At 33.6% G+C, this 13,941-nt stretch overlaps 1 protein-coding gene across 1 annotated transcript in view; it reads right to left on the bottom strand.

The window, feature by feature from the left end:
• LOC137406287 (uncharacterized) overlaps positions 1–13,941 on the bottom strand; it is a 40,474-nt gene that overhangs the window by 13,686 nt on the left and 12,847 nt on the right. Inside the window, exons 3-6 of the mRNA XM_068092836.1 lie at positions 10,327–10,422; positions 7,767–7,877; positions 5,393–5,536; positions 377–576 (exon numbers count right to left, since the gene is read on the bottom strand). Of these exons, the coding sequence (XP_067948937.1) occupies positions 377–576; positions 5,393–5,536; positions 7,767–7,877; positions 10,327–10,422 (551 nt within the window). The remainder of the gene's footprint in view (positions 1–376; positions 577–5,392; positions 5,537–7,766; positions 7,878–10,326; positions 10,423–13,941) is intronic.

The raw sequence follows: 13,941 nt of genomic DNA, 5'->3' as shown, positions 1-13,941 counted from the left end.
ACCAGACCTATGTAGATTAGGACATATAGAGGCACCACCAGACCTGGATAGATTAGGACATATAGAGGCTCCACCAGACCTATGTAGATTAGGACGTATAGAGGCTCCACCAGACCTATGTAGATTAGGACATATAGAGGTTCCACCAGACCTATGTAGATTAGGACATATAGAGGCTCCACCAGACCTATGTAGATTAGGACATATAGAGGCTCCACCAGACCTATGTAGATTAGGACATATAGAGGCTCCACCAGACCTGGGTAGATTAGGACATATAGAGGCTCTACCAGACCTAAATAAAGTAGGACATATAGAGGCTCCACCAAATCTAGGTAATTCTTCCTGTAAGCCAAATGTCCCAAACAAACATTACCTTTATATACCAGGTTACATTAGTGGCGGGAGTCCCTATTGCAGTGGCTTTCAAGATAACACTTCCTTTGGCGGCGATGTTCACCTTAGCTTCATAAAGTGATTGGGTCAAAGGATATATAGCAATACTGAAAGGAGCCACTCTTCTCACAACAACACCTTGTGAGTTTTCTGTTCCAATCTCCATATCATAAGGAGGGCCTACGACAACAGATTTGCCAAAATCATATTAGTACAAATATATTATTTATACAATACAAAATAGCGCAAAAAATATTTAGTATTGCCATCCATTCAAATATCACATACCCATTTGGAAAATTTTCCGATATAAGGCGAACATTCATAGAGAAAAACGACGATATTGACTGTTTTCCAAATTCTTTACGTTTTACTATCAAGGGTAACACAGTATTTACAAAACTAGCACCTCAAATTTGTTACCCATCTCTCAATGAAACAATACTGTGTTCAAATAAATAGCAAACAAACTGTGTACCTTCATGAGAGAAGTAGGGTGCCCGGAACAGTACTGAAACGCGTATTGTAACCCCTACAGAACTTTATTTAACTGACTTCCGCATAAAAGTGTCTTTATCTGTTATAATAACACAATGTTTAAAATTCAGTGCAAAAAATTTAAAAGCAGTGAAAACACTATTACCCTGCTAATTCACATAATATTACCAAATTAAAGGTCCATAAATAAAGCGGACACAAGATCCCAATAAATGCTGTGGTCATTGCTAATCAAGTATATCTTTTGAACCATTAAATTTTTGGAGAAAATATGTTACAGCCAAAACGGAACCTGTGACGTACAAATCATATAGTCATTTTTTCCATTTTAGAAACAGGCAAATAGCCCATTTTCAGATAAGTGGATGAAGAAATTTTCGATTTAATAAAATAAAACCCATTTGGTTAAGCCCTTGGCAAATTCAAAAAAACACTACTTATATTTTACGGCAAACAGTTGCGAAATTGATATGATGGATGGCCATACATTTTTTCTTTGATCTAATACTGTAAAAGCATGCTTAACAAACTTAAACATGTAATATAAGAATGTAATTAACAATTGTTACCCGTTTTGTAACTGTCTTTTTTTTACAAGTTAGTTATTTATCAAATGGGAACACCGGTGTATGTTCAGTTATTAGTTGACCACTTTACTTCAGCATCAATAAGGTCTTCAAGCAGTAAAAAGGTTAAATAACTTCATATGGTTTATAGAGTATGTAGTAATGTACCGCTTACATTAACGGGTAATCACGGTAAATTCGATAAGATGCTCTTTATAACTAACCTAAAGTAAAAATTAGAAAAATTGAGTATCAACATATCTTGCCTTGAAAGATCAGCCACTAACAAACATAGCCTATACAACCATGATACCTAAAAGTGACTGGAAAGGATCTATTGATCTATTGAAATTGATTATTAGTTTTACCAAGAGACTGCTAGAATATAATCCTTCAGATGTGACAAATAAAATCAAGTTTCTCTAGTTTTATTTTACAATTTGGAAGATGAAGAAAAATTTGTTTTTCACAATCTACATATATATATTTCTCAAAATCCGTATGTCATCAGTCGTATGTCTGCATTCCGGCTATAGATCTTAAAACCTTGATTTTAAAACTTCACATTCTGATAGTTTTGAACTCGCGACTAATACCACTAACACGTCGAAAAGTTTCTTCTCCGGATGCTCTACCACTGAGCTAGAACGCCATAGTGATCAAATATCATTTCATATAATGTATACACCATGCGCGTGCTAATTATTTTAGCCTTGAGTTCACGAGTTACGATGCTCCTGTTCAAAAATATTTTCGGACCCAAAGTATATGCAATGCGATGCTTATTCGGCTTTTTTCGTTAAAGCTAATAATTTATCTCGAACTTGAAATTTGGCGATTTTTGTACTGATTATATAAGTTACCAAAATATATAGGTTGAATCGACATTTCGTAGTTTACATACTTGCTATTTATTTTACATCTACAATTAGTTCGCTACTAATTTATTCCAGCTGCTCATAAGACTTTTTCCCAGCTACATTATGTTTTTTGGATTCTGATTTGGTACCTTGCGTTCTACAATCATTAAATACGAACGAAATCTTTGTTCATTTAAAAAATCTTTTATGTTATTTCTTTTAGTTAAAATTAAAACATCATGGTTTGTATGAATATTTTTCATTTTGTTATTTATCGTTTATTTTAATACCAATATAGTATATTAACAAGCGCTATTTCCTTTCCTCAACAGCTAAATGTTTCGTTCGTTAAACATGTGTCTAAAAAAAGTTCCTATCAGCGCTTGCTTTGTGTATTAGCTCACACATCTTTCCTTTTAAACCTAACCAATTAGTAATTCAAAATTCACATTTTACAACAATCATTTATAAGATTATTGTACGATTATCTGTAAGATTTATCGTTTGTATCAGTTATTCCTCACTCTCTTATATTTACATACATTTACATACTTTGAGAAATATATATATATATATATATATATATATATATTTCTCGATGTGTTTTTATGTACAGTCATATGAGCTTCAGTTCATTTTAATTTTACCTGATGAATGGTAGCAACCATGAAACTTTAAGTTGTAAAATGTTTTAAAAGTTTTCAGTTCTTAATATAGTTTATATATATATATATATATAGGTAGATAGATTTACATTCTCTTATTACATTTATAAACTTCGTGTAACCTTTAAACTTTATAATACAAGTTTTTAAAGTTTGTTGCATTATCGTTTTCATTTCAACTTGCATTTTTTAAACATAATTTGAGTATCGTGTTTGAAGTTTAACCATTATTTAGTTTCCAATCTTTATTAGTAATATTAATTTTTCATTCAACCATTTTTGGCAGACATTGTTCTAATAACATTTCAATTACAAAATACTACCATATTCTGTTATATTTTTTTATGCATCTGTTAAATACATGTATTCTCAGAAGTTACACATTGTCTAATGCCTCCAAAGAAAAGAACCTGCTCTGCACAAAATCATTTCCTCATGATATAAAGTTTGAAAGTTAGTTGTTTGACAAAGTTTGAAAACCTTTACAGTTGTTTTAATTTTCTCTCCTAATTTATTTCAACTACGCAAAACACTTCTCTCATGATATGTAGTTTGAAATTTAGAATGGCAAATGTTGTTATATATGTTAATAACAAATCAATTTTTTGTCTACTTTTTTATTACCCGGGCAACGCCGGGTAGCACAGCTAGTGTATATATAAATTTCAAAGTTCGGCTGTCTTTCCTACCGATAAAGCTTTAGCAATGGCAAATCACCTTCGTCCTGGATTAGAACTCACCACATGCAAATCGCAAGTCTATTTAAGGGTACGTGGAACCACAAGGCTAGACCATTCTCATCCTTTCTATCACTCTTATCATATTCTTTTATCATTAATTAATCGTGTGCCCTCGGGTCACGATGCCCCTGTTATAAGATTTTTTCTGCCCTACTACTTGGAACACAATTTTTTTTTAATGAGGATGTACATTTTTAATTTTTCCGCCATAAAAAACCAACAAAAATTTCTTTTCAAATTAAAATTTGGCAGTCGGTGTACTGATTACAGCGAAATAACAAAAATGCCGATATACTATTTGCCGAAATCTCTCCTACAACACCTGTAAAAAGATATAGGCTACAATGTTCGCTATCTCAGTTCAGCGTTATTCGTAATAAGTTATAGTAAAAACGAATTCGAACATTTGAACTGCACAAAACACTTTTCCAATGATATGAAGTTCGAAAGTGAGAATGGTAACTGTTGCTATATGTTAAATAAAAATAAATTTTTTGTGCAAAAACAGTTTTTATTACTCTGGGAATGCCAGGCATTCGGTAGTAATTTATATCCGCTATCGTGGTAACTATTGTGATAACACTGCGAAGTAACAATAGTAGACCATATTTGGACGGTCACCATCACTTTCTTAACATTTATGTTGCAGTATTTTTATATTTCTATATGCCATAAATCTACCTGAATTTGGAGTAATATTTGACACCAGAAATTTTCAACACAACTATAAACACAAAATTTAAACATTCAGGCCGCATATCTACATACACGTATATATTTCTCAAAGTTGGTCGTATATGTATTCGTCGTTTTGATTGTCCAGCTATAGCCATTATTTTAGCATGATGCCCACAGGTTACGATGCCCTTGTTAGGAAATTTCGATCTAAGGCGTTATCATATTGGATATACCGTAACCACACGCTAATTATTTTAGCAATGCGCCCACACGTTATGATGCCCCTGTTAAGAATTTTTTTTTGTAACATTCAATCACTATATATGGGGTCAAGGCCAATTCTTCTCAGGCGGACATTCACGGGATGAGCTTCGACATTCTCTCTCCGTGAGGTCAGGCAAAGACAGTATGATATCTCATTTTTACATTTGCACCAGTATCGATTGTGTAGTTGAAATAAATTAAGAGAAAAAATAAAAACAACTGTGAAGGTTTTCAAAATTTGTCAAACAACTGTAACTTTCAAACTTCATATCAAGAGAACAATGTTTTGTGCGGGTCGAATAAATTAAAAAAAATAAAACAACTATAAAAGGGTTTAGATGTGAATGTGAAATAATTAGCAAGTAATAGCTAAATTAAGTCTGTTTTGCTACGATTACAATAAAAGATCATTCGGTAATGATACAATTCATACGAACTGAGAAAACAAAATAAAAATCCTGAATATGTTGAATTAATAATAATTTTTGCATAGAAGTGGGTGTGTATAAAAAAGGTAACTGTTCCATCAGAAGCTATCCATCAGAACTTTTTCTCATGAGATGCAGTTTGAAAGTTAGAATGGCAAATGTTGTTATATGCTAAATACAAATCAATTTTTTGACCAGAGGCTTTTTTATTACCCGGGCAACACCGAGTAACAAAGCTAGTTTTTTATATTCTGAACAAAATATACCTGCTTACGAAAGTGACCATGAAAAGCTTACCAAGTACTCGCACATCAAATGTAGCCTTGGAACTGCCAAGCTCACACTTGTAATTTCCGGCATCAGAATGATTTGGTTGAGGTGCATTATATGTGACTGTGACGTTTCTGTATTCAGGGCTTGTTCCAGATATGTTGCTGTTGCCTGCAAAGTTACACACAGAACTTGTCAAATATAATAACATGTACACATTGAGAACACGCTTGCTTTTGAATTTCCTTCATGTACCCTAAAATGGCATGGAGGATCAAATATCGAACAATATTTATCGTTGAATGAGATACATGATAAGCTTTTGTTCAATCTTCCGAGAATTGAGGTCGCCATGAATCGATGATAGGTCAATGTCTGGCAGCGCAGTGTCGGAAGCCATGATGACTAAGCAAGCTGGCGATAGCCCACCTGTTCTTGACTCTATTTTAACGACACAATAAAGAGTCTGAAAGTGTTCTTAGCTAGTACAGTGGACTGCGCCTTACCATTTCAATTCGTTCCAGTGTTGGCATCATAAAGCGAAAATGTCGTATAGAGGGGCGTAGAAACCCATAGTAAATATCTAATGCAAACACCCCCTGGTGAAACTCATCAAAATTTTATATTATATATGTACTGTACATATTAAAAATTACTAAAAAAAATAATATGTTAACCTTAGTAACTATAGTTACCTACAGTAACTTTAGTGGTTATGATCTGCAATAAAATGTAACGTTACAATGTAAGCTTACTATGTGCAATACGGAGAGTTCAATAGGGAGTTTTCACCTTGAGGAAGACATATAACATAAATGTTGAATTTAACTTAAATATATTTAGCTTACTAAATACATACTGAAAGCTAGGTTTTAGTATGTATTTGTAACTATTTTACTTTATTTTTTATCAACTAAAATTTTATCACCTATCTGTTTTCGGTTCTGTTTTCACAATAACTAATAACGAATAACGCTGAACTGTACGAGATCGAGTATCGTATCTCTTTGATTTGTTGTTACAGGTATTTCGGTGGAAAACATATCAGCATATTTGTTATTCTGATGTATTCAGCACATCAACTGGCAAATTTGAATTTTGAGAGAAGTTTTTATTGATAGCGTATGGCGAAGTATATTTCATATAGAGAGGGCAAAAAATCATCGCATTCTACATTGTGTGTTGAAAAAACTGTATAACAGTGTCATCGTAACCCGAGGTGGCGCTGTATATAAACTTCGACAAAGAGTGTAAATTGCAATTATAATCTCAGTATTTGAAGCTAGATTTAGCAGCTTCAGAACAAGTCGGGCGGAGATGAAGTGGTTGTAGGTGAAGGCTTCAGAGGATAGGAATCAGTAAAGGAATCTGTGCTTCAGGAATCAATGGCCAACTTGTCTGCATAATGTAATCACGTGATGGTTGAAGTTAGTAAGAGTTCACCTGATCACACGAATGATTAAGTGTTAAACCATAACTGTCACGTACATCTTTTATCATATTGACTAGGTAAATCAGACCCGCTGATTCCGATTTTGTACTCAAAATAAAGATTAGTTCACTAACTTTCAGAGTAATGAAGGCTTTTTACAGCGTTTTAATATCGGTCTCGAAAACAACACGATCGGCACTACAAGCCCCGCCCATAAATACGTGACGTAACCTAGCTTTTTAGGAAGAGAAGTTACGTAGGGATGTTTAGACCGATTTAGAATAATAGATATGGGTGTTTTAAAATCCATTAATATCTAAATTCAGCCTTAAAAATAATCTCAGTCTTTTCTGAAAGGTAGATAAGCTATTTAACATTGCATATTTAAAAAAGCGCAATAACAACGCTAGCTTGTGATAAAACCGCGCTTTTTGAGCTCATTTTTCTCGGCGTTCAGCCTATTTAAACATCATGTAACAAGCTACGAGCAATTTTAAATAGCTTATATACCTTTCATAAAAGACTGAGATTATTTTACAGGCTATTTAGATAATAATGGGTTTTGAGACACCCATCTCTATTATTCTAAATCGGACTAAACATTCCTAACTTCCATCCCTAAAAAGCTAGGTTTCGTCACATATTCATGAGCGGAGTTTGCAATGCCGAATGTGTTGTTTTCGAAACGCATATTGAAACGCTTTAAAAAAGCCTAAATGACTTTGAAGGTTAGTGGACCAATCTTTATTCTGAGTACAAAATCGGAATCAGCGTGGCTGATTTACCTAGTAAATACAATTAAGGTTGTACGTGACAGTGATGGTTTAAGTTTGTATCCATTACCCAAGCAAGCCATTTTGATATTTATTACCAATGACTAGACTAGACACCTAGACACTGTCTCCTCAATGGCTAAGTTTGTCATCTGAATGCACTGCCATGACTTTACTTTTCGAAAACCAAACTTACTGAAGGTAATGCGATCACTAAACGCTGGAAGTGGATTAAAGTTTACTTCAGGAAAACTAAAGGCAGTCGTCACAGCAGCGGTACTCCCATTTTTCTGCATAATCATTAAACCTACAAAAGGAAATCCCAAAATAATAGTACAAAGCAAACTATACTTACAAAATGAAACGAGAGTTTTAACCAGTTCATACTGTTATAGCCTTTTAAAGGGTGAAGTACTGTCAAAATTGCTTATAGATTTGCCTCCCTTGGCCTGCTCTTGCACGATGGGATGAAGACTACACATTTAAATTACTGAATAAGCAATACTTTGAATATGCAATACTTTAAATATGCAATACTTTACATATGTAATGCTTGACATAAGCGATACTTTACATATGTAGTACTTTACACATGCAATACTTTACACATGCAATACTTTACCAATGTAATACTTGATATAAGCAATACTTTTCATGTGTAATACTTTACACATGCAATACTTTACACATGCAATACTTTACACATGCAATACTTTACACATGCAATACTTTACACATGCAATACTTTACATAGGCAATACTTTACACATGCAATACTTTACAAATGTAATACTTGATATAAGCAATACTTTTCATGTGTAATACTTTACACATGCAATACTTTACACATGCAATACTTTACACATGCAATACTTTACACATGCAATACTTTACATAGGCAATACTTTACACATGCAATACTTTACAAATGTAATACTTGACATAAGCGATACTTTACATAAGCAATACTTGAAAAATTTAATACTTGACTTAGGCAATACTTTACATGTGTAATACTTGACATAAGCGATACTTTACACATGCAGTACTTTAAAAATTTAATACTTGACATAGGCAATACTTTACAAATGTAATACTTTACATAGGCAATACTTTACATATGCAATACTTTACACACACAAACAAGGCAGGAAATTGTGACGTTTTCATAGTTTTAGTGCGACTAAAAATACAGATTTTGAATGAGAATGGCTGTATTCATAATAATAAGATTGATAAATATAAAACAAAGCTCTAGCTAATATTAAACTTTGCTGACTTTCGAGCTAATGCAATAGCAATATAATATTGTACCTAGTAATAGACAGTGGTACGGAATAGGCTTCAATTCCTAGCAATGTATAGCTGAAGAAATGGCTAGAATGATAACGCAACAACAATGTGTTGCTGGTCAGATTTGTTTTCATAAAGAACGTTAAACTATCTTAGACAAAGCTATGAAAAAGTTTCTCGCGCAACAGGAAATGATGTGGTATTAAGTTGTTGCGCGTTATTGAATATTTAGTTTTGTAACGTAGTCAATTGCATAATAATAATAGTGACAAGACTTGAGATTTGTCATTCATCTTCCTTACTGATTGTGCACAATTATAAAATTATCCAACGAGCAACCCCAGTTGTCTGCCTCATAATGATTTCATAAAATGTATAGACCTGTTTAAGGCATATTTAGATAGCCTTTGACACCCAAAAATGGTATTAGAAAGGTATTACATACTACAAATACATTTAATAATTCCATATGCTGACTCATGTATGAAGTTTTGATGTGTACTGCTTAAACAAACTGATATTGCTGGCTTCATACAACGCGGATATGATCAACACCAGCTATTGTGTCACAGGTACATACATGCCAACAATTTGATATTAACAATAAGACACCAACAGATAGAAGTGGTTGCATTCCTAGCGAAATAAACTAGATTGGAACACCAAAATCTTTAGTGTTACAAACTGCTTGCTTTAACAACGTAATGCACAGGTGATCAATAATTGGTCAGCAACGGTTTTGATTATAATTAATTACTGAACCCGAGTGGATGAATCAGCTTTGCGATCTTGAGTATTTTCAGAAACCTTGTAATGCGTCAAATAGCATATCTTCATCATACACAATAGTGTTTTAATTTTTTAGCACCTGTATAGAAAAACCATGTACATAGCACAAATTTGATCAACCTCTACAATCCAATATTTGTAGATGTTGATCAAATTTTCAGAATCAATATTCATTAATGTGGGAAGTCGTGATATTCGACAGTCTTGTAATTTTTCTAAAAAGCTCATTTCACAAATAATTAGGTTTGAATAAATAAAAGAAGTTGGGCAGTCAAAAAGCATAAACCCAAGGTGAAATACAGAGCACAACAGTATAGCATACTTTGTGGTGATCATGGAGGGAACAATATAGCAAATGTTTTAAAATCATGCAACAAAGACATTGAAAACAAATAAAACTAAACAATAAAACAAATAAAAAAAAATAAAAAAGACAGTTTGTTGAACTGCAAGTAGTCTGTAGTCTGAAGATAAGTAGTCTGCAATTGCATTTCGTAGAAAGATTTTGATAGGACCTGTACTTACATAGATACTGGTATCAATTTGATATTATAAATTTAGCAGTGCATGAAAATTTTTACTCAGCTTGCCCTACCAAATATAATAGAGCAAAGGTAACATGATATTCATGACACTGCATAAAATCATGCTTTAAAAACTTGTAAATACTTCACCGTTAGCTTCCAACCGAGCATGGCAGTCAATTCTCAATGGATGGTCAACTGATATTTCAATCGTTGTCACTTCAGGTATTAGCAGCATCGAGTCACCTGCAAAATAACCAGCCAGCGTTATTCTATAAATCAAAGCAAAACATTTTAGTTTAACAATTATGAGTAATAAAAATGTCTACGTCATGAATGTGATGCCTACGCCTGCAGCGTTCTCTCTTCCCTTTTTCTCTACGCTGCGCCTTTTCCTCTGACTAGCTGCTGCCTATATGTAGTTACCAAATTCAATTACTGTAAGGGATTGGGGTGCTGAGTAAATGGGATAGGAGATTTCCAGTTCTGTAGGTTCTGATCGGACCAAACCGAGTAAATGAGTAATTCATAGGCTGTTCATGAAGCTGTTCATAGGTAATATCTTGAATTGATTTTTGGATTTGTCTTTCCTCGATAAGCGCGTTGAGAAACTGATATATGATAAATAAAACTGCAACAATCAATGTTTATTTTATTTTTAGGCTTGTTTTGCATAGGAGTTACCCAACAACATTTGTGTAGGTAAGCAACTTCTATTCAGAGCAAAGGCAGAACAGGCTAGCTAGTGGACAGGTGGCGGAATTGATAGATAATTGATGTTGTCTAAAGAACTGAATTGAATTGATTCATTGAAGTTAGGATAGCTAAAGTATTGAGAATTGAACTGTAGTGTTTTGCTTATTAAATTGAAATGAATTGATTCTTACCTGATCTATGGTGCAATAAAATTGGGAATTGAGTTGCTAAATTTTTGATGAAAATTAGATAATTGGATTGAATCAAGTAATTTTTTTAAGCCTTGAAAACATCACTGCATTTTTCATGACACGAATTCCAGTAAAATTGGATTCAAAAAACAACCATAAATCAAAATTATATGACATGACATATAGGGATCTAGTTGCAAAATAGTAAAATACTAGTAATCCTATTCAACATAAAATGGATCAAACACAAAGTCCCATTCTTCACAATTCAAATTGTCATCGTAAGGATCCTCTTCTGATATAAGTTTTTTTCTCTTGAATTCAATGCTTTTTTTTCGTATTATCTGATAACGAGCCCACACTTCAATAATCCGTTTGACAAATCCTCTATCATCCATCTATGCTTTTTTGTACACGAATCACGATTGCCGGCAGAAACCTGTGACGCAGCATTGCTTCTCTTTAAAATACATTTTATGATATGTGCAGATTTCGATGGTCAACATGATGGTGAATTGTTGTTTTTTGTGCCCTGTGGCCTTTACCAAAACTGTTTTTTTCGCGTTCTGTTGTTAATTGTTGTATGTTTGATGACAGCCAAAAACATGGGAAACTTTGTTGAGGCAGTTGATTATTGCAGGCGATTTCCTTAGCTACACCTCACCCGCTTCTGATGCCGACTGAAATATTCCGATCAAACGTTTTGAGCCAGAGAAAAGAGGTTGACTTATACGGCAGGTAGATGCCAACACTAGAACTTTAAATGAAATTCGTAAACCTCAATAACCACTTATACGCCACCACGTTGACTTGTACGGTCAAAATGTATGGTAACTGTAAGCTAAAGCTATAGAGCGCATTCATTGACAGCTAGCTCAGGCTATATACACCATAGCTAGCTCAAGCTATATACACCATAGCTAGCTCAGGCTATATACACCATAAATGTAGCAGAGCATAATTACATCAAGATGTTTAAAGAGCTCAGTAAGCACACTCCAAGCAGACCAGCTTTAATAATATTAGTTTTCAACATACGCTCTGTGTAATAAGCATACTGCGCAATGAGGAGATGACTCCATATTATAGGAATGACATGGGCTAGATCTCTATTGTGATCGAATAAAAACTGGTTTTAACTTAAAGTTTGTCCAAATATCTCTGATGTCAATAATATTTTGCACAAATTGCTTCTATACCATTGATAATTGAATTGAATATAGTTTCGTTGTAGTTATTATATTATTATTATAGGTAACAAGCACTCCTATGTGCTGCCGCTCCAAAGAAATTCTTGCAATAAAACTTATTTTCAAATGCGTAATATGGCGTACTATCTGCTTTCTACAAAAGCAAATTAAAGCGCTACACATGAAAATGATAAAACACTGAAGTGTGATTTTTAGGCTTTCAGTACCGCGATACGCAAGTTAATCACTCAGTCCTATACCTAGCTATTTTAGCAAAATGTTTTTAGTCGTGAGGCCATACAAATATCATGTTATTATTGTAATTCATGTGTTAACAAGACTGTACAACAGCAAAGATGACTAACAAATCAAAACTTTCCAAGTTTGAGCAATTAGCTCGGAGGCAAGACTGTTATTGTGGGGTTACATCAGTGAAGTTCTGAAGGGAAAAATCTGGACACTGCAAGATGAAAAGGGTCACTATAACAAGCCAACGTACTGATACACAACCATATGGCCATCGATTCGACGTGTAGTATATTAATAATAAAATTATCATCTATTATGAATTGGTATCAACAGCATCTGTGTAATTCATACATTCTGAAATACTATTGGTCCATACTAAGTACATTTTCACTTTTGTTCAGAGAGATCTAACATGAAATTTAGTCTTTCGTGATAATTATGGAAAATCCTACGCTTAAAACCTAACCTATCAATTTCAAATTATGCTTTCAAAGAAGATTTAGATGACCTGAGCAACTAGTAGTTTGAAGGCAACTAAAAACCAACTAATTAACCTTGCAGGTACCTCAAACTGATGGTAGCCGTAAACACAAGCCTTTCTAATCAACTAGCTGGCTTCAGACAGGCATAAGCATGCTTCTACTGAAATGCCATATATATGAACTAACTATACAAATGACCGACTTGTAATGGGAAAACTATGCAGAACATATTGTACTCAGTAACGAAATACAGCTATAAAAATATACAGTTAGCCATAAGATAACACAATACAGCTGCCAGAATGTTATGAAAATATACATAAATGTTATACAATCCACATCAAGACTCACTAGGACTCACTAAACCGAACTGGTATGACAAAATGGGTACATAACATATGGTGACATAAAAGATGCAGTAGGGAACAGGGAATTGCAAACTAAATTAAGTACATCTTGTTTAGATTTGTTGACAGTTCTTATTTTAACATTCACTCCAAACACTCAATTAAGCTAAGCTAGGCATTGATATCAGCGAGTTCTACTTGATACAACTGTTACATTCCCAATCCTACCTGTACTGCATTGCCTGAAGAACAAGGACCAAATATTCTGCCTAGAGCTGACAAGTACAATCAAACCTCAGCTTATAAATATTCATTTTGACAAGCAGGGTAAATATTTTTCTCAACATATGAAGTAATTTCTAGAAAATGACATCAAATTTGTTTAAAAGTTACAGCTTTATAATTGAAAGTACAAAATATCGCAACTTCAAAATGTACAAAGGTCTATCGTTCGGAGATCAAAGATACTTTGGTCATGGACAGCGGCAAATATATTATTAGAAAAGGCTTATTTTCGGGCCATACCCAATGGCAAGCAGCAATGATGCTACGACTGATTCATCCACACAGCATGAAAAATTTGTAGATATCTACTAAATAGTATGTGTGA

Source organism: Watersipora subatra, chromosome 1 (genome assembly GCF_963576615.1).
Source record: "Watersipora subatra chromosome 1, tzWatSuba1.1, whole genome shotgun sequence".
NCBI lineage: Eukaryota > Metazoa > Bryozoa > Gymnolaemata > Cheilostomatida > Watersiporidae > Watersipora > Watersipora subatra.
The sequence above is the reverse complement of the archived record's forward strand: the minus strand, read 5'-3'. Positions and strand labels throughout refer to the sequence as shown.